Source organism: Hippocampus guttulatus, chromosome 3 (genome assembly GCF_054856545.1).
Source record: "Hippocampus guttulatus isolate MCC_2025c chromosome 3, RoL_Hgut_1.0, whole genome shotgun sequence".
Classification (NCBI taxonomy): Eukaryota; Metazoa; Chordata; class Actinopteri; order Syngnathiformes; family Syngnathidae; genus Hippocampus; species Hippocampus guttulatus.
The window spans coordinates 17,764,963-17,784,757 of record NC_141263.1 but is presented as its reverse complement, the minus strand read 5'-3'; the positions used below and the strand labels follow the sequence as shown (position 1 = coordinate 17,784,757).

General features: G+C 40.2%; 3 protein-coding genes across 3 annotated transcripts; all 3 read left to right on the top strand.

The window, feature by feature from the left end:
* The first annotated feature begins 5 nt into the window (after nucleotides 1–5).
* mpc1 (mitochondrial pyruvate carrier 1) lies at nucleotides 6–3,912 on the top strand. The gene is made up of 4 exons (XM_086107172.1): nucleotides 6–200; nucleotides 1,885–1,981; nucleotides 2,889–3,021; nucleotides 3,174–3,912. Exons 1-4 carry the CDS (start codon nucleotides 126–128, stop codon nucleotides 3,193–3,195), a joined length of 327 nt encoding a protein of 108 aa, XP_085963298.1. The 5' UTR covers nucleotides 6–125; the 3' UTR covers nucleotides 3,196–3,912.
* Nucleotides 3,913–4,573: 661 nt separating this feature from the next.
* kifbp (kinesin family binding protein) lies at nucleotides 4,574–11,635 on the top strand. Its single transcript, XM_086107166.1, has 13 exons — nucleotides 4,574–5,087; nucleotides 5,571–5,669; nucleotides 5,734–5,813; nucleotides 5,896–5,954; nucleotides 6,130–6,254; nucleotides 6,411–6,504; nucleotides 6,952–7,064; nucleotides 7,189–7,338; nucleotides 7,560–7,634; nucleotides 7,939–8,101; nucleotides 8,190–8,364; nucleotides 9,876–10,061; nucleotides 10,481–11,635. The coding sequence occupies exons 1-13, from the start codon at nucleotides 4,632–4,634 to the stop codon at nucleotides 10,617–10,619; spliced, it is 1,914 nt and encodes a 637-aa protein (XP_085963292.1). The 5' UTR covers nucleotides 4,574–4,631; the 3' UTR covers nucleotides 10,620–11,635.
* A 1,456-nt stretch (nucleotides 11,636–13,091) lies between these two features.
* srgn (serglycin) lies at nucleotides 13,092–18,517 on the top strand. Its single transcript, XM_086107167.1, has 4 exons — nucleotides 13,092–13,209; nucleotides 14,689–14,830; nucleotides 17,725–17,900; nucleotides 17,975–18,517. The coding sequence occupies exons 1-4, from the start codon at nucleotides 13,155–13,157 to the stop codon at nucleotides 18,082–18,084; spliced, it is 483 nt and encodes a 160-aa protein (XP_085963293.1). The 5' UTR covers nucleotides 13,092–13,154; the 3' UTR covers nucleotides 18,085–18,517.
* Nucleotides 18,518–19,795: the final 1,278 nt, after the last annotated feature.

Genomic DNA, 19,795 nt, shown 5'->3' with positions numbered 1-19,795 from the left:
TTTGTGGTTGGTTGGAAATTTGACACAGTGTCCTCTAGGCTCTACTCTCTTCGCAGCTCAGTGCCCTTCATCGGACATTTTATCATACATCTCGGTCATCATCAGCTGGAGCCAAGCGTAAAATCATGGCTGGGACGATTGCACGCAAAGCAATAGACCATCTGAAGAGCAAAGAATTCAGAGACTATTTGATGAGGTGTGTACCAAAAATTGATATGAGCAGATGTGCTAATCTAGCCACCGAGCTATGTGTGTATGTCGTTCACAAGTTCACAAGTGAGAGCCAGCCAGTAATGTTAGCTAATTTTGAACTGACACTTGTCTTTGATCCGAAAATTATTGTTTGGGAATTACTTGCATGCTATTTTTCATTTAATTTATTGGGACCAACACGTGAAGGGGGTTTGTGGGATCACCATTTTTATCCGGTTTAACATTGTAGGACAGCACAATCTGGAGCAACTCGCATCTCAAAACATTCATTCATTCATTCATCTTCCGAACCGCTTCATCCTCACTAGGGTCGCGGGGGTGCTGGAGCCTATCCCAGCTGTCTTCGGGCAGCAGGCGGGGGACACCCCGAATTGGTAGCCAGCCAATCGCAGGCCACACAGAGACGAACAACCATGCACACCCTCACTCACACCTCGGGACAATTTAGAGTGATCAATCAGCCTGCCATGCATGTTTTTGGAATGTGGGAGGAAACCGGAGTACCCGGAGAAAACCCACGCAGGCCCGGGGAGAACATGCAAACTCCACACAGGGAGGCCGGAGCTGGAATTGAACCCGGTACCTCTGCACTGTGAAGTCAACGTGCTAACCACTGGACTACCGGGCCGCCATCTCAAAACAGTATTCACTTAAAAGGCTAAATAAATATTTATAACTATGTATTTGTTGAAAGTTTACATCTCTCCAAAACGGGCATTCTTGAATGGTATGGCATGTGTTTCAAATTTTAACTCTAGTTTCGAATTGTAAGCACAAGATCATACTCATACAATATGACAAGCAAACAGTGCTTCATCTCTTGGGTTAATCCTAGCACACAATTCTAAACGCCAGAGATGTCCCATTGTTCTAATAGTTTAACCAACACATTTTGAACAAAAACATTTTTAAAAAATTATTAATTTCAATTGGGAAATATGATTTTCAGAGGCAAGTGTTTCCAGTTATGAGCCTGGTCACAGAACAAAGTAAACTCACAAGTGAATGTGTAGTTGCAGCTTTATGTTTATTCCTGCACTGAGATTCAAACCGTGACCCCCCACCCCCCCAAAAAAAAAAAACGGTTCCAAAGTCCAAATACAGACTGAACTTTTATGGTCAAAATGTTTACTTAAACATCTTGTGAAAAGAAAAAAATTGGAAGGACAAGCAGATCTTTTTCAAAGCCGGAATTCAAACAGGCATCTCACATTGGGGAAATAGCAAGTACGATACAGAAACGTAACACATTAACCGATGGCACATACTCTGTGGAACTTTACTTAACTACTTATTGACCTTATTATTTGTATGACTTTTTTTTTCTCTTCCATACGGCCCTGAATATTGAAAAACATTCACCAGCACAGTAAGTCTCACTTATGTTTATCGGACTGTCTATATGAGCGTTGTTTTCCCAGAATCTGTTCATTATGACTGCATATTCGGTGGAGTTTTGTTATAGGCATATTGTTTAAAAATGTTTTTAAACATTTGTTGTACAATATTTTAACAGCAACAGTAAAATTTGTGACTATTATTTGAGTTTTGCTTTTTAATCACTTACAATACAATATAATTCAAAACTTGAGTGACATGCTTATTTTTTCATTCCCTTTTTTTGTTTGTGTGTGTACGTGTGTGCGTGCGTGCGTGCGTGTGTGCTTACAGCATTTCTGGGGTCCAGTAGCAAACTGGGGTCTCCCTATAGCTGCCTTCAGTGACATGAAAAAGAGCCCCGAGATCATCAGTGGCAGGATGACCTTCGGTGAGACTCATGCACATGTTGTACAGTATGTAATTTATGTACAAAGGGCATGGCAATTCAGTAATTTTATTTATTGAAGTGTTTTTGATGGAATTTTTTTTGTTTGTGTCTCAATTTCAAAGCACATTCTCAATGACATCCACTGCTTACATGAACAAAATGACTGCAAATTTAGAGGTTGCTAGTTCGCCAAAAAGCACAGTCAAAGTTGCCAATTGAGTGACTTTTCTGACCACTGCAGTGACTATTGTTAAAAAAGGTGACTTGATACTTTAATTCCTGCTCGGAAACAGATACCATGTGCAGAATCATTTTCAGATTGTGTTCCATATGACAAGAAAGGTGGGTCGTTAGAAGAATCGCTGAATGAATCGTGCTTCACAAGACATGGTGCCAATGTATAAAGTTCCAAAAGCAATGATTTACACCCGTTGAAAACCTTTGACCTGAGGTATATGCTTCCAAGCTACAAATATATACTAATAGGTCATTTTGCCTCATCTGTTCAACTCTACATGAGAAACAAGCGTGCGAAAGCTCGAGGGGTGACACTTACAGCTTAACAGCTCATTTTATGATGTTAAATCACTTAGCATTTTAAATGTTGATTTATTCAGGATCAAGTGTACATAAGGAATCACTTATTTTCGCATTATCGTGAACAAATGTTTAGTTCATACTGTTCCTGTGGAAGTTGATGCAAGATATGCTGGGGGGAAAATGTATGATAGCTTGTTGGGTATCTGAAGAATTCTCAGAAAGAAAGAAAAGCTCAAAGAGCAAATGTTTTGAAAAATGTCATTGTCATTTGCTTGTTTGGATTTTTCACTTTATGAATTCCGTAACTTCGATGAGGCTGCAATCAACCCTCTTTTATTTGTGCTTGTGTGCTTCCTTCTCTTCTCAGCTCTGTGTTGTTACTCGCTGCTCTTCATGCGTTTCGCCTACAAAGTGCAACCACGCAACTGGCTGCTGTTTGCTTGCCATTTGACCAACGAGTCCGCACAACTGATTCAGGGTAGTCGCCTCATCAAGTATAAGTAAGCCCGGTTTATTTTTAAGCAACCTTTTTGACGTAACCAAAACATTTGGAAACATCAACAATCAATACCTGCTACTACTACTCGATTTTACACAAGAGTGATCATTGTTACTTCAATCAAAAAATTATTTCTCTCTTTTTGTATTTCAGTTTGGAAAAGAAGACATCTTAATGACAAAGCAAAGTGTTCCCTGTTCCAACCGCAATGACGAAAAGAGCCATACGAACGTGTGCACCTATCTAATCACAGGAGCTGTGGCTGTTTCCTGCCCCTCTCAAGAATGATTGATCACCCACATGAAGTTGTTGGCTACATGTTACTACACAAAACAGAGTGTTTGCTTTATAAATTTGATGCTGGAATTTATAATTGCATTTGCATTGTTCACTGTGAGTGAATGTATATATAGTCCATTTTGCAATCTTCCACTGTAACTTAATTAAAATTGTTATTGCTCTTTCACCATCTTATTGATGATGTTTCCACATATAATCCACATTGCAATCTTCTGGTGTAACTTACCTTAATTAAAATTTTTATTGGTCCTTCACCATCTTATTGACGAGATTTCCCTGCAAACTCAACCGAAGTTTGACATTGGGTGATTTTAGGATCACTTTTGTCAGAGTGAAGACACAAAGCAATAAAGACTGTTACTCGTTTCAAGAAAGGTTACAGTTGAATGTGTTAAAATGGTGAGGATGTGATAATTCGGCTAGTAGATATCCAGATTTTAGTCCCTGTGTCTGTTTCTGCTGAACAACTGTATATTGTGTGGTACTTTGTTCGTCCTTCAAAGTCTTTTATGGTGTAACTCAATCAAAATATCCCTCATTATCTGATTGGTTGGGTTTGTAAAATAGACTGAATAAAACTAACTTGAAATTACTTTATGATTGACAGTATATTGATTGTAGTGGATTTTTACATTTTGGTTTATTTATGTAATTTACTGTTCTGAAATTGTTTGAATAGTTGCCGTGCATTTTTAGGTTCACCTAAGATGTAACCCCAAAGCAGAATATTCCTCATGTTTTGTGACTTGTGTATTTTACATTTTTTTTAAAAATTCACACACCACCAAACAGAATAATGTATATTGAAATAATGATCTAAAATTGCTAACGCAATTTACATGAAGTGAAATGTAGGCCCTTTTCCTTGTTGGACGAATGGCAACTAGGTGAATTCAGTTCACTTGTGAAGGTTATCGTGCATTTTAGGTTCGCCGTGAAATTTCACAAAAAACTCAAGGTTACATAACATCCATCCATTTTCCGAACCGTTTAATCCTCACTAGGGTCGGGGGGGGGGGGGGGGTGCTGGAGCCTATCCCAGCCGTCTTCGGGCAGTAGGCGGGGGACACCCTGAACCGGTTGCCAGCCAATCGCAGGGCACACAGAGACGAACAACCATGCGCACTCACACTCACACCTAGGGACAATTGAGTGTGTTCAATCAGCTTGCCATGCATGTTTTTGGAAAGTGGGAGGAGGTTACCTAACAAATAATATAAAATGTGATACCTCCTGCTACTTTCCTGTTTTCACCAGTTGGTGTCAGTAATGTAACTTTCAGTCAGGTCACACCAAAACAAGAAAACCAACATGGCGTTCCTCAGTAGCAACGAGTGGACGGCAATCTGCGATAAATTTACCAACGCCCAAAACTTCACTGAAATTAAATCCCGAAACGATCCAGAAAATGACCCATATCGCTCCAAGTACAAAGCCAGAGACCTTCTCCGGGAGATGCACTGTTCGCTGAAGAGTTTCGAGGCCGGTGACGGGGATGAAGACGGCGGGCCGCAGGGCGGCCACCAACGGCCGACAGAGCAGCCGGTGGACGGCCAGCTGGAGGAAATGTTCGAGCGAGGCTCAGATGGCGACTCGCCCACCGGACAAAGGACGGCGAGGCTCGCGGCGGTGGAATATTACCTGGGCGTGAACCATGTGGACACAGAGGAGCTGTCGGCTGGCCAAGAGCACCTAATGAACTGCATGAAACTACTGGAGAGATGCAGAGTGTCTACCGAAAATGTGTCGTTATTCATCCACGTCCGGGTAAATAGCTCCCTTGGAAAGATGCTATTTAAGGGCCGTTAAATTTCCCCAGTGTGGGACAAATAAAGGATATCTTATCTTAAATGTTTCCGTTTTTTGTTCCATGACATCTTATTGTATTCCAGTCATGTCACTCGAATCTGCCCCGGGCCTTTAGAATCATCAGTGCTGGCTAACATAACAAAACTAGAATCATCAGTGCTGGCTAACATAACAAAACTATCAGGAATGTTTCTTGGACCATTTACATTTTAAATTCGCTTCTCATGACGTTTTTAATGTTTGACATTTCAGCCCCCCCCTCCCCCAAAAAAAGATGTAGCAACCATAGTACTGTATTGAAAGTTGTTAGAGGCCAAAGTAAAGTCTATGTCATTCCCGTATTATTGGTTAAGATTTTTCTGATACCCTGAATTATGATTGAGTTCGGTGATTAAAAAGTGATAACCACTCATTTCTGCGCCTGTGTTTGTGTGATTTCAGAACCAGCTGGGTATCCTCTGGGCAGGTCGTGCAGAGACTGAGACGGCACAGAGTTTCCTGGAAATGGCAGAGGCAATCTACCTGCGTTACATGAAGGAGGTACTTTTTTTGTGGTCCCTCCATGACTAATGTGCAAATAAAATAAAATAAAAATCATTATCAGGATGGAAGTCCTCCCACTGATCTGGTGGAGTATTTCACTACCAACGAGAAGCTGTTGACACATCAGGAAAAGAACAAAAAGTAGGTCTTTGTTTGTAGCACAGCAATTAGCCATTGCTCCTTTATTGCCTTGCAGTTTTATATTCATCTCTTCTTTTACTAGATTCGAGCTGGCCTACACACACACGATGTATTACCTTGCTCAAGTCTATCAAAACCTTGGTGAGTCTAACTCATTTGATCTTCAAAGAACGCAACGCTTTTTATTTATTACTGTTCTAAGTTGATATTCAAAAGTATTCTAAAACTGATAATCATCACATATCTCAGAATGCCTTATATTGTATTAGGGTGACATTTTGTGTTGTGGAAAGTAACAGCACAAGTGTCTTGCCAGGTCAAACAGAGCGAGCTGCCACCTATTGCCACAGCACCCTGCAGAGACAGCTGCAGTTAGGTCAGTTCAATCCCATAGAGTGGGCTCTCAATGCCGCTACGCTGTCACAGTATTATATCACAAAGGTAAGGACCGGGTGGGTGTAAATTTTTTGTTTCGATGGTTCTAAGATCCCATTTGCTTGACTGGTTTGTGTCACATGTGTTGTGTGATCTGCAGTGCGCGTACAGTTGTCAGCTTGTCGGTGCGAGTCACAAGGTTTGTGTGTGGTATTTCCACAGGGGCAATACATGGAGGGTAGACACTGTCTCTCAGCAGCCACCGTCATATCTGGTTTAGCAGGAGAAGTTCCCTCTGAGGCTGCCGCACAAGAGAGTGAGTGTTTGTGTTTATTTTGTCCAAGACGCTCACATTTCCTTCTCAGGGCAGAGCATATTAGCGGCACACAAGCTGTTTGGTTCTGAGTCACTGAAAGTATAAACAGTCACGTAGGCATGGGATATGGTAAAGTAGGTGTACGACCACACCCACTATCATGGAAGGACTGTTTAGGATTTATTCAATATCCTTGATATCCAGTTGAAGGTCCATGAAGGAATAGGCTGACATAATACAATTCAAAGATATTACATGAAATAAATGTCATTATTAAACATTATACGTACACATTTTTTACATCATCTATGAATGACATCTGTTCATCTATGAACCAATCAGTTTGGACTCAAAGACTGTAACTAACTTATGATCGACATTTTCAATTGTATGTTTCAAATTCAAAAACCAATACATTGATCTGAAAGTCTCTTCCCCCTCTTCCAGGTGAGCTAGAGAGCGAGCGTCAGGATCAGCTCAGGCAGAAGAGAGCCGAGATAGCAAGATGCTGGATCAAATACTGTCTCATCCTCCTTGAGGATGCCAAGAAAGTGCTCGAGGTGCCGTCTTCGTTTTTCACAAGTCCAGGGACAACGCTCCTGTGGTGCAACTTAAACCGTGAGGATTGTTTCTGCAGCGTACTCATCCATGGCTTTGTTTGTGGTTGCTCTTCCGTGTGAGCAGGACAACATTGGGGAGCTGGATACTGATCTTCAGGAGGAGTTGAAGAGGAAGAGGATGCTTGAGGTGGAGGAAGAAGAGAAGGGCAGGAAGAGTGCTCTGTTGTTTGGCTCTGAGGACACTTTTGACTCGATTGCGAGCTTGGAGGAGACGGTCAGTGTGCATATCTTCGCTTGTTACATTTACTAGCGTCACAGGTCATACCAGATGTTTTTGATAATATTCTATCACAATGTGTTTCTACTTTTGTTGTATTTTTGTCAGATGTGGTGTCAAAACAAGCAGACTAATTCACCTTCTTAATGTAATTAAGTTCAATTCATTAGGATCAATAAAATGTTGGCACATCATGTTATCCCATTTCGGATTTCCAGGTGAGCTGCTTGCTGCCGCTGGACTTCACCGAGGCCAGGAATGTATTTCTGGTGGGACAGAACTATGTCACACAGGTACTGCGAGATCATCAGGCACTCGCAACACACCACTCATCTATTGTGTTAGATGGACTCATTAAAAATAAGAGTCAAAATGGAATGAAATGTGTTGTAGAGTACAGTGGTGCCTTGATTTGCAAGTGACCTGACTTTTTCAAGATATGCAGTTTGGCCAACTTAAAAAAATATATATTTTTTTGATTTGAGGATTTACCAAATCACTGTCAAATATGTGTAGAAAATATTTGAAGCAGTGCAAAATCTTAATCACTGCATTCTTTTTTTTTTTTTTCCTGTGTGTCTTTGTGCCGCCTCGCAGGCGAAGGAGTACTTCCAGATGGACGGTTATGTAACGGACCATGTTGAAATCCTGCAGGATCACAGCTCTCTCTTCAGGTCTCTGGCCTTTTTTGAAGAGGACGTCGAGCGACGCTGCAAGATGCACAAACGGCGTGTTGACATGCTGGAGACCATCTGCCTTGGTACTCTTGTCACTCGCATTTGCTGTGCTTTTTTTGGGCCAGTTTTTTTCATTCTCTTACATTAATGCATATGCCTGCCTCTCCATAGAACTGCATGCCCAGTACTACCTCATGATCCGCAGACAGTTGATGTTTGAGCTGGCTGAAACCTACAATGAAATGATGGACCTCAAACTGACTCTGGCCAACAGACAGGCTGACACACAATCTCTCGATAGCCACACAATAAAGAAGTTCAACAGCCTCTGCTCTGCCTCCGCCAAGTAAGTGTGAATTCAGCTATAAGCGGGTTTACAGTTTTATGAAGTCTGCAGAAGGCCTTACTCTAAATGTATATGGCCCACGAGCAGTAAGTTCCCCACGCCCGCTTTCCAAATACAGGTCAACCCGATCTGTTAGTGGTTTGCTAGTCAAGAATTCAACCTTTCATGTTTTTTTTCTGTTTAACTTTTTCTAAACTATTGACGGAAAAAATTTGTATAAAATGCTGAAATGCAACATTTTACATTTAGTGGAAGACCTCCCCCTGCTCCCCCCACGCACATCTATAAATAGCATTCTACAGATTTCCCCATTAATTGGATTAAGAATTATATATTTTTTACTAAACACAGTTAACATGTGCATGTGAGGTGCAGGTATTATTTCTGGCTACCTGGGGTCCCCATCCTCAGGTTTTACTGTTATATCTTGACTGAGTCTGGTTTTAAAGGTCAAGTGTGAAGTAAACCTTTCCAACAATCTTTTGAGTAATACTTAGGGCTAAAAAAATTTCAAGCATACTTTCGTTATACTGTATATAAATATTTTTTTAACCCAACCCACCCAGGTTCATCGTACGACCTATAGCCACGCGCTTAACAAGGAAAATACTTTTGTTCGGCAATCTCAGACAAATTCCGAGTCGCCAGTCAGTCATTGTACTGCATTTTTGATTGTCCCGTTAACTGCTCTTTGCCATTTATATTGAGTTATTTCACGAAATGCCTCTTCGCTGTGTGGCAATGCACCGCTCACATTCAGTCAAACAGTTGTTTGAGTGGCCAAAAAGAAAAGAATCAGGGCACGTAAATGGACCAGAAAATTGGAAGGATACAGTTTCGATGAATTTCACGGCGGTGTGGTCAAGCATTCTTTGTTACGAGCACTTAGAAGCACTCTATTTTCTCAGCTGGATTGGCGAAAAAGGTAGATCAATGAATAACTCTGGCTGCTGTTTATGAAGACATTTGATTCCAAATATTATACATATACATGGATGTAATCTTGTACGAAAACATTCAAACTATATGAGTGCTTGGATGGAATCCTCTGTAATGGTTTGCAACTCACAATGCTGCCGATATAATGTGCCGAGTGGCCAACAACGGAACAGAGCTACCTTCGCAATGACAATGTAGAACACCAACCCACTACAAACTAGCAGGAATACATGGACCAAGTTGGAAATCCCATCGTGCACGGCACAGCTTCAAATTGCAAACAATAACGCGAGGCTAATAACCGCAGCTTATATAATTTACCGTTCTTCCAATCCCGGTGGGTGTTGTCTCCACTCCATTTGGGCACAACCCTTTCCATATCCTGAGCTTGGACCTGTATGGTCCAGCATTTCAACAGAATTTAAAGTTAAAGTTTAGCCTTGGTTGATAGCGGAGTTTCCAGAAAGTCTACATTGTGTATGTAAATCAAATCATCTGTTGGCCATTTATTTTAGGATAATTTGGAATGATATTTACGTGCACTCAGTGACTTTGAAGCCTACTCTCTCCAGGTACTTCCAGATGTTCCTGGATTCTCTGCGCTCTCCAGAGGGGAAATTTCCTGAGCACCTGGAGAAGGAGGTGCTCAGACCGGCACTGGTGGCACGCTTCCGAGTGGCCCGACTGCACAGCCGCCTGATTTGCTCTCTCCCGCTTACTCAGCTGGACAACCTCAACAACTCACTGGAAAACTACAAGTATGTCAAAATGCATTTTATCGCACACTTCGTTTGATCCAAGGCCAGCCAAAAAGGAAGCTGCAGTCAAATCTTTGCCTCTACAAAGATGATTCGAAATTGTCATCTTGACCACAATGTGTAATTTTGGTGTTTTCTCATGAATGCCAACTTTCACTTAAATGATTATCGATATATTTAGGGAAGTTGTATTTTTATTTGTATTTGCTCTACCAAGTGGAGAAGTTGGAACACTAATGTTTGAAAAACAACTGAAAAGCTCCTCAAAACTAAGCATTATTATATTTAGATCTTTGCCGCGTGTGTTGGCTCTCTTGAGATTGTGCGAGTCATGACTTCTCCAGTGAGTGACATATAGACAAATAATCATCCCTAAATTCCAGATAATTATCCTGAGCTGCAATGTGCTTGTCTTCCAGATACGTCGTCCAGTACTGCGAAGGCCACCCTGAAGCCGCCGCCGTTGTGGAGTCAGAGCTGGAACTCAGTAAGGAGATGGTCGGTCTCCTTCCTCTTAAAATCAACCGCCTCATAGCGAGGATGGCTGCTAACAACTGAATTACGGGCAAAAACAGCATTGAAATTTATCATTCATCGTTTGTGCCGTGTGTGCATGGAATCAGCAGTCCAGTGAATGATCACATGCAAAGAGTAAATGTTTCCTTCACTATAACCTTGCACACATGTACATTTAAAGGGGGACATTATTTGTTGTGGCTTGCCATTGGCCACGCATTATGCGGTGACGGGATTAGGCCTGGCACACTGCATGAGAAATCCGATCTTAAAATGAGCCAATTCCTGCATGTCAAGCTCGGGAACTGTTTGAAATGATGAAAATACATGTCTCCTTTTAACATAAACTAGAGCCTAACCTTTACAAATCATACTAGTCGAAAGACACACCGTAACAACTTCATGTATATAACGGGATTTATTTAAGTCTCCTTCTGTCATCATGATTGAGGGGGAAAAAAACTAGACCAATTAATCAGTCGGCCTTTTTTTAATTAATAATTACCTTTTTCAAAATAATCATGCAGTTTTGTTTTAATTTCTCATAAAACAGCCATAATCAAAAGGTACCGGTAAACTAGTCAGTTAAAAATAATCAATAAAATAACTTTTTGGGCCACTTTCAACAACAAATTGCAGGCAGAATAGTTGACTGTTTTGCAATATGCTGTCCTTTAGTATTTATCTCACTTTATAACGGAGAGGAATGTTCGACTACAAAGCATTAAACTAATCGACGGATTAAATGGTTCATAGTTTTTCTGCAAACTATCGCAATCAGCGTTGTGCTAAAAAAAAAAGTCAGACCTTAGTCATGATCAATAACATGATGTGACCTTCTCTTACACTTTCTGTACTTTTTGATGAACGACTTTGAGGGTCAAACACTCTACACCGGTGTTCTCTACTTATGTGATGCTCGGAGCGATGTAAAATAGTTGAAAGCCTTCCTACGTTTTGCCTTTTCAGACTTCATGATGTGTCCCCCCCACCCCCATCTAATAGTATCATGTTGATGTACATAATGTGTGCAATGATAATAAATAATACATACACGAGTCACGGGGCTTTTCTGATGGAGATCTTATGAACCCCTCCATTTTCTGTACCACTTATCCTATCCAGCTGACTTGAGCCGAATGACAACTCTTTGTACATGTAGAGACAGAAACTTCCATGTACACTGTGACTGAGTGGTGAACTCATCTTGCCTGCACTGAAGTTAGGTGAGTTAACCACCACATCGTCCTCGACTCTCTTTAACTGAGATTTTCCAAATTTCATTTTGCCATGCTTCAGATTTCAGGCCGCTATACTGTATATAGTTTCTTGCTTGTCAGCGGAATAGATTGCAAAAGAGTCAAGACGCATGAACAGGACTCATCTGACCGCAAGGCCTATGACCGAATTCGTAGTGCTTCCTCTTTAAGATTAAGTTGAGAAATTGTGATTTTTGTATTGATGACATTGGTGATAAAATGGCCACCTATCCAACATTTATCAACCATATAAATTCAACTAAATTAACTACAAGTAAAAGACTTCTGAGGAACACCAGACTGGTTAAAGTGTCCTTGCAATGTTTTCATCGTGTTGATGTGGGGGGAAAAAAAGACTCAACCTGTCACATAAAATGACGAGCGAGTGGGAGTAAAGGCTTTCAAACGGTGACAAAAACATAACTATTACAACATCCGCCTGTGCGGCAACTGATAGGTATTTTTAAACTTCTTGAGTATTATGAAGGAAGATAACAGCAGCTTTTGTGCTCTGAATGTCTGTATTTGTTCCAATGGGTCTCAGAAATGTGTCACTTTCCAGTTAACATGCTTAACATATCAGCGGTTCATTCCTTGTTATATGGGTGGCCGTTTAGTCCCCGTAAAGATGTGATATGAGTAAATGTGTGTGACTGATAAGAGATCAGGTGTCATTTCCTGAAGATTGATGTTTGCACTTCCTGTGACTTGGTGTTGATGTGTCAGATGAGACTGCGTGCTTGAAGTGACTGACGGAAAGGTAAGATTTATGGACAGGTGGACAGGAGGGGAAAGAATCGTCCATTTTGCCTGTCTCTGTTGAGTTAATGCGTTTTTTAGAACACCCAAGAACAGTGATTGTCAAAGCACAAGTGCGTGAAAGAATCACAGGTTAAAAGGAAAGCATTCGTAATTTTATTTTTGTGTGTGTTGTATTTGTTTTGCGTTTGTCGAACATGTCAACATATTCAGTGCATATTCTTGATCTCCTCTTCCTCCTCCTTCCCAGCATCGCCACAATCAGTCCACCTAAGCCTTAATTGAAACTAGTTAGCCAAATTCTGTCTTGTGGTATTTCCGTTCATGCTGTGAGATAAAGATGAGATTTTCTTCATTTGAGAAAGTAAAATTTCCACTGAGGATCCTCAGGGGGCTCTTCTTTTTTTTAACACAAGAATACTTCAGGAAACCATGACGCAGTTGGAGGGCTGAACTCAATCTAGGGCGTGTGTGTATGTGACTGTGCGTGTGTCAGGCATTTCAACTCCGTCTTCAGGGGTGGAAATAAGTGTTTTATTGGTGTGGCCTGAAACTGAGAATGGCTTGGACAATCTTCATCGCGGCCTGCTGCCTCATCGCCTTACACGCAGAAGGTAATTTGGAATTTCTCCTGATATTGATAGGACAGTGGCGGCTTTTATTTTTGACAGAAGATTTAAATTGATTGGCAGTTTGCTGTTAGAGGTCGGGGTCCTCTTGTGAGCATCTGTCGTTGGCATGTTAACATGAGCAATTGTCACTCAAACACACACACACACAAAAATATATTTTTTGTTTTAAGTTTAATAGTGAACACGAATGCACCTTTTTTCTTGCTTTGAAGAGTACAATTGTAGTCAATTTCTGTCTATAAAGGCACAATACAAAATGTTAGTATGTAAAATGTTAATTAGATAATTTGAATCTGGGTTACAAAAAAAAAAAAAGCAGTGTTCCGGTAAACAGCCATTGTAGCCCTAGAAGTAGAGTAATGTGCTTTTTGAGAGTGTAAAGATAAAAAATTGGGATAGAAGAAAAGTGGATTGGGCTTTTAAAGAAACAAACCAAAAAAATAATAATTCCCAAATAATCTTGATGATCTCTGAATTTGATTCTCCCTTGATACGGGGGGCCATATTTTTGAATACGGAGGATGTTTTGAAAAGGTCAAATAAAACTTTTTAAAGTTATCAAACTAGTTCTTTTTCAGACAGACTAAAAAGATTTGACAGATGTATTATTTTTCCGATGTACAGAAATTCATATTCCGCAATTTATACAGTGACATTGTATATTCATCAGATCGCTTTTTTTAAGACGGCTCGCAAAATCATTTTCATATATTAATGATTATTTCTATAATGTTTTTGTATTTGTGTTTAGTTATTCATATAGTTAACTCTAGAAAACATAAATCAATGAATACATAGCAATCTAAAAAGTTTGTACGGTAGGCTACCTGTGGTGTTTTTGTCAGGTTAGTGTTGCCTTGTCATGCCAAACACAAAATAGTTCCCATATCATTTTTTTATTGGTCACTTTACATTTTTTGATTCATGTTCATTATAATTCATGTCTGTTGTCTTCTTCATTATTAATTTTATAATATGGAACTGGAACTATCACGTACATTTACTAAGCTCTGCTAAGCTGAATGTTTGTGAAGGCCTGCACTAAAAAGATAAATCGCTTTCCTGCTTCATTGTGGGTCATTTTTTTTACATAGCCCGGCATGTGACATTGAACCCTCATCAGATACATGATCATGACATCATGTTATGTTTTTCATTTCAACTCTCAGTTGTCATGAACAAAAGACATTCCTTGAAACACCAACACCCACATTTTCCAGAGAATACGGTCAGAAAGTGAGGTAATCTCACAGTTTTGACATGCTTGTGATGCTTATTTTCCTGAATTAATAAACTGGCGCATTTGTTCAATTCTTATTGTACATAGAAGACAAGCTCCAATGTTGAGAAAACACCATGTCGCCATGACTTCCTGTTGCAGAGTGATGTAATCTGAAAAACTCCACCTGTTGCATTAAATAAGTGAATTAAAAAAAAATATATATATACATATATTTTTAGGAGCGCCCGGAACTGCTGTGTATAAATTTGTCAAGTGTCGGCCTGAGGGCAACCGTGCCAACTGCGTGACTCAACAAAGTCCACAGATGGAGTGGAGTCCAGACCTGCCGACCAAACTGCCTCCTTCTAGTGCACAGTACCTGTAAGTATTTTCATAGAACTGCACTTCATCGCAGTGAGACTTTACTAATATTTTGTTAATCTACATGAGAGTGAAAAAAAAAATCTGCATCATTGCAGAAGGAATTATTGCAGTTGTTGTAGGCAGTGCATACGGGCTCTTCGAAGCCATACACATGAGACAGCTTGTGTTGGATCTCATTAGATTGTACATGTGCACTTATAGTAGAGTGTCCGGTGAGCGCACATCTTAGACACTTGCAGAGTTGCGCTAGCTTAATCCTAGGTTAATGTTTACACAATGTAAAACGCCATAATGACTAGCATCGATAGTTATAACCTTTTAAGCAACAGAATTCTGAATTCAAACCAGACATCAAAACATGTAGACAGATAATATAGTATAACTTCTTGCAACCTCTGTGAAAACTAATATTGCAGTTTACTGAGTCACTTAAGTAGTTGTGAAAGTCTTTTTTGTTTGGGTCATGACTGTCTTATATTGCCCCCCTTCCAGTGGCCAAGTTGCACACCCTAGAAGGAATCGCAATGAATTATTCATCCATCCATCGATTTTCCAATCCGCTTTATCCTCACAAGGGTCGCGGGGAGTGCTGGAGCCTATCCCAGCCGTCTTCAGGCAGTAGGTGGGGGACACTCTGAACCGGTTGCCAGCCAATCGCAGGGCACACAGAGATGAATGACCATCTGCGCTCACACTCACACCTAGGGACAATTTAGAGTGTTCAATCAGCCAACCATGCATGTTTTTGGAATGTGGGAGGAAACCGGAGTACCCGGAGAAACCCCATGCAGGCCCGGGGAGAACATGCAAACTCCACACAGGGAGGCCACAGCTGGAATCGAGCCCTGCCCCTCTGCACTGTGAGGTTGACGCGGAATTAATTATAGAGCATGTAATTCCTTTCATTCTGATGATATTTTTAATTTTTTATAAAGTACTATTATTTGGTGCAATATTCCCAATTAAAGAATACAAAACACATATCTGGTTTTAAATTTCCATTTATTAGAATGGGGAAAGATGATTTTATATGAGTGCTTTGCGTTATAAGGGTGGTCATGGAACAAATCCAACTCTTATCTCAAGGCATCACTGTTCATGCCATTTGAAGCACGGATTTCTAAAAGTAACGTTTTATGATGATGATGATGATTAATAATCATCATCATCATATCATAATCATATGATTAATAATAATAATACCTGCGATTGGCTGGCAACCGGTTCACGGTGTTTCATGGTGCATTTGTGCAATAGCTTGAGGTTTCAGTGTGTGTGTGTGTGTGTGTGTGTGTTTATACACACAGGCAGTGCATACGGGCTCTTCGAAGCCATACACATGAGACAGCTTGTGTTGGATCTCATTAGATTGTACATGTGCACTTATAGTAGAGTGTCCGGACAGCTAGAAGTGTGTTTATTGGGTCTGCGTTCTTATTTCTCTCATTTCCTCTTTGGGTTCTTCTGAAATGACACAGATAGCATCAGTTTATCACCTCAAAGGAAATGATGACATGAATGAATACATCAAATCTTATTTCATCTACAATGTAGCTGCTTTTGGGTTGAAATCAGTGAAAAGCGTACATTCCCAAATATGTCATGGAAAATATACTGTATTTTCCAATTGTGGGCCTACAAGGGTCTATTTAGACGTCAGCTATTGGGTGAAGACGGTGACGTGTCTTATCGAGGTTTCAATAGATTTCAGTGGAATGTCCTATTTCTCATCCGGCGCCCCCGTATGATGGGGCCTTTTTCTCAACACAAAGCAGCAGAGCTCACGTTTGTCAGCTCGCCTTGAACAGGAAGTCAAAGGGAAGTGTTGGCAGGAAGTGGATTGTGACGTACGGCGGCCTGACGATTCTAGTCTATTGTTAAGTATGAGTGAGTGTGGCACATTCAAGCAAATGAAGTTTGATTAAACTGGAAACGGCCAGTAAAGAACAAGAGAGTGGATTGGCGGAGTGGCAGTTAAAGGTCTCATGCGTGAGGAATTATGAATATCAATTATAACCACTTACTGAATAAATAGTTGTCTTGAAAACAACTAGGACAAGGAAAACAGAGTTCTTCCAAGGTTCAACAATCTATCATATGAGATATTTGCAGCCCCTGCATCTATAGTTTATCCCAACCGAGGAAAAATATATTATGTTGAACTTATATTGTACTTTCTACTTGCTTATGTCTCGGAGCGTTACCGAAATAATCAAAACATGCTCCATTATGATGCAACTACAAAAATAAACAATTATCAGATTTCAAAATGAAACACAATGATCTTGAATGCAATGCTGAATGCACACAGCTCTTGTATTGGATTAAATTATATTGTGCAGATGTAGCTAATGTTGCTTCCATTGAGTATATATGAGACACTGAGAACTATCCATCCATCCATCCATTATCTGACCCGCTTATCATCACAAGGGTCATGGGCGTGCTGGAGCCTATCCCAGCTGTGTCCGGGCATTAGGCGATACACCCTGAACTACTTGCCAGCTAATCGTAGGGCACACATAGACAAACATCCCATTCAGACTGACAGTCACACAATTTAGAGTGTTCCATTAACCTGTAGTGCATGTTTTTGGAATGTGGGAGAAATGTGGAGTACTCTGAGAAAACCCATGCAGGCATGTGGAGGACATGTAAACTCCACACAGGAATGCCGAAGCCCGGAATCGAACCGGTGACCTGTGTACTGTGAGGCAGACATACTAACCAGTCAATCGCTGGGGGGATATTTTGAGGCTGTCATGATGACAAATAATGGCTGAGAATCCCAATTAAATTATTGTTACTTCCGCATAGTTAATCAAGCACACTAAAAAGACCATAAACGTCTCTTATGTCTGACATTTGACTGTCATTGTTGATGGTCCCAGTGATGCCCAGCCAGTGGAGCAAGAAGGTTCAGGAAGTATGAGCGAGTCCGAGGATGTACAGCCTGAGGACGGTTCCGGTTATGAGGGTTCTGCTGGTTCATTCTGGATAGACTCTTCGTTTGACACGAATACCGAACAGGAGATGGGCTCCGGCGAGTCTTTGACAGACCAATATGGTGAGTTTCAAGTGCATGAATCTTCTCCATCTGTGTATTCGAATACAGCTGATTTCTGACCTGTCTACTTCTAGCTGGACGAATAAACTCAGAGGCCTTCAGAAAATTCCTTGACAGTTCTTGGCGGGGGCAAGACAAAGGAGCTGAGAGGGAGATGCAGGAGGACCACTTCCTGCAGTTGTAGAGTTGACAAGCTGCTCTTCTTTCCACACTGTAACCACAAACTAAAAATCTACTGCATTCCTACCTGGCGACCACAATTTTATTGATGCTGCTCCTGGCTACAGCTGTGCTTTATGTGTGTGTGGGGGGGGGGGGGGGGGAGAAAGAAAAAAAAGATCTTTATATAAAATGGAATGGAATGTTGATGTTAACATTTTTCATGAACTTATTCGACCTGTAACATACTAATTCCAGTCCCACACTGCAATCTCCTTTAAGGCCCAAGTCACTTTTATATTGACACCCAGAAAGAATTGCTGTGCAAGACTTAACATGAGACTCTTGCCCAACACAACAAATCCCCCCAGGAAATGATGGGAGGTGAGTAATATTCAAAGTATGTATTTTGTGCATCTGTGTTTTAAAGCAAGATTAAATCCAAACAAGAGTTTGTATCATTGAGTAACACATCTCCCCCCCACTCTATTATCTATACATTTTCGATATTGCTTATATATCTTCATAAGGCATAAAGCAAAAAATGAAAAATTTCCCCCATTTTTTTCTCGAAAACATGAAAAAAAATGAACCAAACACCATATTACATTTATTAATATTTTTAGAGGTAGACTGAATGATTTGTTTAATTAACAAGGACGTATCTGATTTAAGCAGAGATAGACAACATCATTGTGCCAAAATATGATCTAGGGCATTATTTTATAAATAGTAATTTAAGTTACTTAAATTACTATTTAATTATTTTCAAAACACAATTAATGTAAACATGCTATTAGCAGAAATGCTATGTGGCTATATTTCATGTATTTCCTAATTTTATGCTAAATTCTCACTCTATTTTACCCAAATGAGGAACTTCAGTACAATAAAACAATGACATTAAAAAGTTGCCTCAGACGAGCATTCATTAGTAGCTCAATATGTATAATATCAAGAGTTGGGGAAAAAAAGGCAGCAATTTATTTCAAGAGTGTTACCACAAATTTCACAGATTTGGTGAAATAGTCCCTATATGCTTGGGCCAGATTGGGTTACCAACCTGTTTGAAACTCAGTTTTCACTAGTTCTTGGTTAATGATTAATGTGATCTTCTGAAAGTTCTGAAATATCAAATAATTATCACAACAATTATTAGTAAAGAATTAAGGTAGAAAGTACTTAATGTCAATATGCAACACTTTATTTCTATTAATCACTGCAATTTCCATTTTAAAATGCTAACTTCTCCAACATTCATAAGAAATCACAATGTTCCAATACTTGTGAGCTATTTTATGGAATAAGTCCCATTCGTGTGGTCCTTGGAAGCTATCTATTGCCAGAGCAGGGGCGGTTCTGGATCAATTTCACTGAGGGGGCCGGGCTGGGGCCAGGGGTTTTGATGGGGGGGCACATTCAACCCAGGGCTAAAAAGACACATTCGAAATCTTATTTGACTTTTTATTTCTTCAGACTTTGAAATTGTAGTCATAACATTACAGTGATGAGAAAAAAACAGTATTAGGAGGGCTAAAATGTCTGCAAGCGTAACAATACGCCGTGTCCATCTGTTGAGAATATTCAAGCCAGGGGATGATATGGTACCAGCCTGCCGGGGACAAAAATTGCAAATACACTGAAGCTAGATGTTTTACATGCATATAATCATCCAAATTTTAAAAGGCAATGTCTTATATATTGATCCTGTTAAATAAAAATTAAAATAAAAAGGG

What these genes read in the sequence shown, in the direction of transcription:
- mpc1 (XM_086107172.1), top strand. Translation starts at nt 126, where the DNA reads ATGGCTGGGACGATTGCACGCAAAGCAATAGACCATCTGAAGAGCAAA. An exon ending in CAGTGGCAGGATGACCTTCG is followed by an intron (nt 1,982 to 2,888) that starts GTGAGACTCATG and finishes TTCTCTTCTCAG; the next exon opens with CTCTGTGTTGTTACTCGCTG. An exon ending in AGTCGCCTCATCAAGTATAA is followed by an intron (nt 3,022 to 3,173) that starts GTAAGCCCGGTT and finishes TTTGTATTTCAG; the next exon opens with TTTGGAAAAGAAGACATCTT.
- kifbp (XM_086107166.1), top strand. Translation starts at nt 4,632, where the DNA reads ATGGCGTTCCTCAGTAGCAACGAGTGGACGGCAATCTGCGATAAATTT. An exon ending in CGTTATTCATCCACGTCCGG is followed by an intron (nt 5,088 to 5,570) that starts GTAAATAGCTCC and finishes GTGTGATTTCAG; the next exon opens with AACCAGCTGGGTATCCTCTG. An exon ending in CATCAGGAAAAGAACAAAAA is followed by an intron (nt 5,814 to 5,895) that starts GTAGGTCTTTGT and finishes TTCTTTTACTAG; the next exon opens with ATTCGAGCTGGCCTACACAC.
- srgn (XM_086107167.1), top strand. Translation starts at nt 13,155, where the DNA reads ATGGCTTGGACAATCTTCATCGCGGCCTGCTGCCTCATCGCCTTACAC. An exon ending in CATCGCCTTACACGCAGAAG is followed by an intron (nt 13,210 to 14,688) that starts GTAATTTGGAAT and finishes ATATATTTTTAG; the next exon opens with GAGCGCCCGGAACTGCTGTG. An exon ending in CCTTCTAGTGCACAGTACCT is followed by an intron (nt 14,831 to 17,724) that starts GTAAGTATTTTC and finishes TGATGGTCCCAG; the next exon opens with TGATGCCCAGCCAGTGGAGC.